Here is a 4,514-nt window from a genome sequence, read left to right on the forward strand (position 1 = left end):
GAAATACTGAACGTCCTCATGAACAATTTATCCAGTCACGTGACTGTATTGATTCTACTGCTGTTGAATGATATGATTTTTTTTGAGAGACAGACGGTTTAAACCTGTCATATAAAATAGACAATACATTTTTTCACATTATCAGAGCAACAACACTATCATACAGCGGTGTAAAGTACTTGGTTAAAAATACTTTAAAGTACTACTTAAGTCGTTTTTTGGGGTATCTGTACATTATTTTACTATTTATATTTTTGACAACTTTTACTTCACTGCATTCCTAAAGAAAATGATGTACTTTTTACTCCATACATTTTTCCTGGCAGCCAGAGGTACTCGTCACATTTTGAATGCTTAGCAGGAGAGAAAAATGGTTCAATTCACATACTTATCAAGAGAACATCCCTGGTCATCCTTGTGATAAAGTGCTGTTCGTTGATTGCTGTTTTTATTGTAATTTAATTCCTAAGATACTGGTTACATTGCAATTTTTAAGACAAAATCATACTAACAAGATACGTGAGCAAATATATATTTAATCGTGAATATCCATGTCATGTTGATATAGAATAATACGTGTGACGTGCTCTGATAGAATAGCAGTGGTGGGAAATGTACCCAGTTGTCATACTGGAGTAAAGGTAAAGATACGTTCATAGGAAATGACTCAAGTAAAAGTAAAAGTCACCCAGTAAAATACTACTTGAGTGAAAGTCTAAAAGTATTTGGTTTTAAATACACTTAAGTATCAAAGTAAATGTAATTGCTAAAATATACTTAAGTATCAAAAGTCAAAGTACAGGTACAAAACGTTTTACAGGTATATATCGTTTTAAATTCCTAATACTAAGCAAAGCAGACGGCCACATTTTCTAGTTTTTTAAATTTACAACTAGCCAGTTGCACACTCCAACACTCAGACATAATTTACAAACGAAGTGAGTCCTTCAGAAAAGAGGCAGTAATATCACATTGACCTTATCCCTTGGCTGAACATATTGAGGCTGTCTACTCATTTCACTTCTGACAGTGCATGGAAAGTGATTCCAGATGCCACCTAGTGGAGTAAACATTGAATGATTTCAGCATGAACTATACCACATTCGGCAGTGGGGGTGCGGGGTCCGGCTTTAAATGTACTCATGAAAGTTGTAATAGTAGAATGCACAAAGTGCAATTTCGAACTTGGGTAGTGCATCATCGTTTCCTCTTGTCATGTTAGTCATTGCATACCTTAGCGAGCTATTTATAACTTGTCAGAAATGTCCAGATCAACTAGCCCATGTCAACGAACGATTTTTTATTTCGTTTTTTTAGCCTATAAATATTGCTGTGATTTTTTTGTCACTCAAATATCACATGAATACACATTAGACATGGCAAAATGTATAGAATTGAAAGGAAAATAGCTTTAAAACGGCAAAATGTTCTTTGCACCCATGAGAAAATGTGTAGAAATACAGGAAATAAGCTTTAAACATGCAAAATTCTCTACACCAATAATAGGGGTGTGAACAGCTTGTGTCATGAACAGGGCTTGTGACCATAGAAATAGTCTAGGGGTGCACAGCGGTGTTCTCCGATGCTGAAAGGGGGGACAGCAACGCAAAGTGTCTGGATACAGCTTTTAGCCGTGGTATTTGGTCATATACCACAACCCCTTAAGGTGCCTTATTTATATTATAAACTTGTTAACATAGTAAAATACATTTTATGTCACACCTGCAGTAGAGTCTGATATATCACAGATTTCAGGTAATCAGGGCTCAAACCACCTGGTTTATAATGGCAAATAATCAGTGGCTGGGTTAATTCAGGATCTGGACATACAGTAGGTCAACTCTTTCTAAGCTTTACATGTTGAGACGCTGTGTTCAAAATGGTACATTTTCAGCAATCGGAAAGCTGCTTCCTTGGTTTTAGGCATAAAATACATTTTACGAATAAAAAATGTTTCTTTTTAATAAAAGGTTCCTGCTAATAATTGCCCCCCGTAATTCAAACAATGGCAATTCCTTTTTATGTAAATGTCTCTGGGGTCTGCATCTTGATCACTTCACTTGCATTTCAGAACCAAACCATGGAAGGCAACAAGAAACATTTAGAGTGAATAACTTTTACATTTTATTCTGAAATGCATGAATGAATACATACAGGAATGCAATTTTACCTTCACAAATATCCTTTGTGATCTGCCTAATGAAGTGGTATTTTAACACAGTTATCACCTTTTGAGTGATTTGAGGATGAACAGTACTGCAAACTTTCATTTTCAACCAGTCTTAAGGACTTAAGAAGGCATTGGAATGCAAAATCAATGTACAAAAAAACAAAAAAAAACTAATGAAGGACTGGAAGGTTGGTAGATTTAGAGCAGGGGTGTCAAACTCATTCCATGAAGGGCCTAGTGCAGGGTTTTCCAAACTCAGTCCCCGGGATCCCAAGGAGGACACGTTTCGGTTTTTGCCCTAGCACTACAGAGCTGATTCAAATAAATCACCAAGTTTAAATCATTTGAATGAGCTGAGGACAGAGTTTGGGAAACGCTGGCCTAGTGTCTACAGGTTTTTGCTTACAATTAAGACCTAGACAACCAGGTGAGGGGAGCTCTTTACTAATTAGTGATATTAATTCATGAATTAAGTACGAGGAGCGAAAACATGCAGACACTCGGCTCTAGGTGCAATGAGTTTGACATGTGATTTAGAGGGGGTGGGTGGATCAGGTTCAAAACATGCCCATGTTGTTAATGTCTCCATCTCCTTTGGCTTTCTTGTCCTGGGACTCAGACCAGGCCTTGTTGATGGTGCGCTTCATCTCATCGTCCCCATCAGAGTACATCTTTTTCAGCATGCTCATTAGTCCATCGCTAGGATCAGCATTCTCTTCTGGGTTTACACTGGGCTTACTGTGCAAAAACGACAATTTTATTTGTATTTCTCTAAAAAAAGGTTTGGCAGTAAACATCTTGAACAGTGTCAAAGTTACAGCTCAATATCCATTACAAATATAATCAATTAAGAGTGATTTAATCTTCAACCATTCAATTATTTGGTTTAGCACACTAAATTGTGTTTGACTTACTCTTTTTCTTTGATCTGTTTCTGCACCTGTGTTAAGCATTCCCACTTCTTGGTAGTCTTCTTCTTACACATTACCAGGACCATATCTGATTTAATCTATAACAAATAAGGATATGACAAGGGATGTCATTTACACTTTGCCCAGATAAAGTATTGCAGTTTACAATGTTGATGTAAATCTAAAAGAATCAAACACCTTTTTAGAGCTGTCCTGAACATTAACAGGATTAAGAAGATTGTTGATCGTCATTTGATGGTTCTTCCCATCCAAATCGGTCACAAGTAGAATGAAAGACCTGTATGCAGGAAACAATAGATCAGTTAAAAAAAACACAAAAAAAACAGGCAAAAGTGTTGACTAAGAGAGAGCAAAAGGGATTGAAGCATTTATCAATGTGACATGACTAAAACATAGCCTACCTCTCTGTGAAAGTGACCTTCACATTTTCTGGTGCAATCTTGTGTACGCCATTGAGGGTGATGTAGATTTTGACAAAATTTTCTGATTGGTCCCACCCTGCGTCAAAGAACATGCATTCATTGTAAAAGCAGCAGTTGCCTACATTTTTTACATTAGTGTTTGCTAGCCGAGCTGCTAGGAAAGCAATTCATACTTTTAGATATTACAAAAGTAGTACCATAGTTGTTTATTTTGACTGTGTATGCTTTTGAGGCAGAGGTTGGATCTGCCTCCCTTTTTGCCAGCTGCTCTCTCTGATGTCGCTTCACTGAAATCTCCTTCTCAATCTTCTTCTGTTCCAGTTTGAGGACATCCTGAACACGTGTTCTCTTAGACTTCTCCAGAAAACTGCGGATCTCCAGTAGGTCTGTCTCCAACTGGTTGATCTAAGTATATAAAAACACATTTATGCCTCTACATCGAGAATAAAGCTAACGTTTGCTAGCAAACATTGATTTGCAACAGCTAGCTAGTAAGCAACTCACTCGTTAGCTAGCTAACAAGTAAGTTAGCCGTCACACCAAGACGCCAACACTAAGCTAGCACACATCGCTAACTAAAGTGAACTAGCTACTTGACATGCCACGGTTGACTTAATATTTAGTTAACGTTACTGAGTACAATTTAGATCATATTAAAATGACTAGAATTATGTATTCTAGCTCATTCCTAATTCTATGGCGCAACATCAGCTAGCTTGCTAACGATAACATCCCAGATAAGCATTGGTAGCTAACTGGCAAGTAACCAGGCTGAGAAGACTTTGACCGGGCTATTTTCATGCAATCCTCAGCAGTCCCATAACATGATGGCTAATTACCTGTTCGCTGAGGTCCATTTCGTCGTTTATTCTGTAAGGTTTATATGGGTGTGTTTTGGATAGATTAACAGCGAAGTTTCCAATGCTCCTTTGTAACAATGAAAATGCTCCGTCTAGAGCGATTGATGTTTCACTTGAGTTCCGCCAATAT

General features: G+C 37.4%; 1 protein-coding gene across 1 annotated transcript; it reads right to left on the reverse strand.

Annotated features, from left to right (window-relative positions):
* Positions 1-2,100: 2,100 nt before the first annotated feature.
* On the reverse strand, positions 2,101-4,514 carry cacybp (calcyclin binding protein). The gene is made up of 6 exons (XM_020462614.2): positions 4,364-4,514; positions 3,722-3,929; positions 3,504-3,600; positions 3,280-3,379; positions 3,085-3,179; positions 2,101-2,908 (listed from the first exon to the last, which is right to left on the reverse strand). The coding sequence occupies exons 1-6, from the start codon at positions 4,379-4,381 to the stop codon at positions 2,728-2,730; spliced, it is 699 nt and encodes a 232-aa protein (XP_020318203.1). The 5' UTR covers positions 4,382-4,514; the 3' UTR covers positions 2,101-2,727.

This window comes from Oncorhynchus kisutch, linkage group LG27 (genome assembly GCF_002021735.2).
Source record: "Oncorhynchus kisutch isolate 150728-3 linkage group LG27, Okis_V2, whole genome shotgun sequence".
In the NCBI taxonomy this organism is placed as follows: Eukaryota; Metazoa; Chordata; class Actinopteri; order Salmoniformes; family Salmonidae; genus Oncorhynchus; species Oncorhynchus kisutch.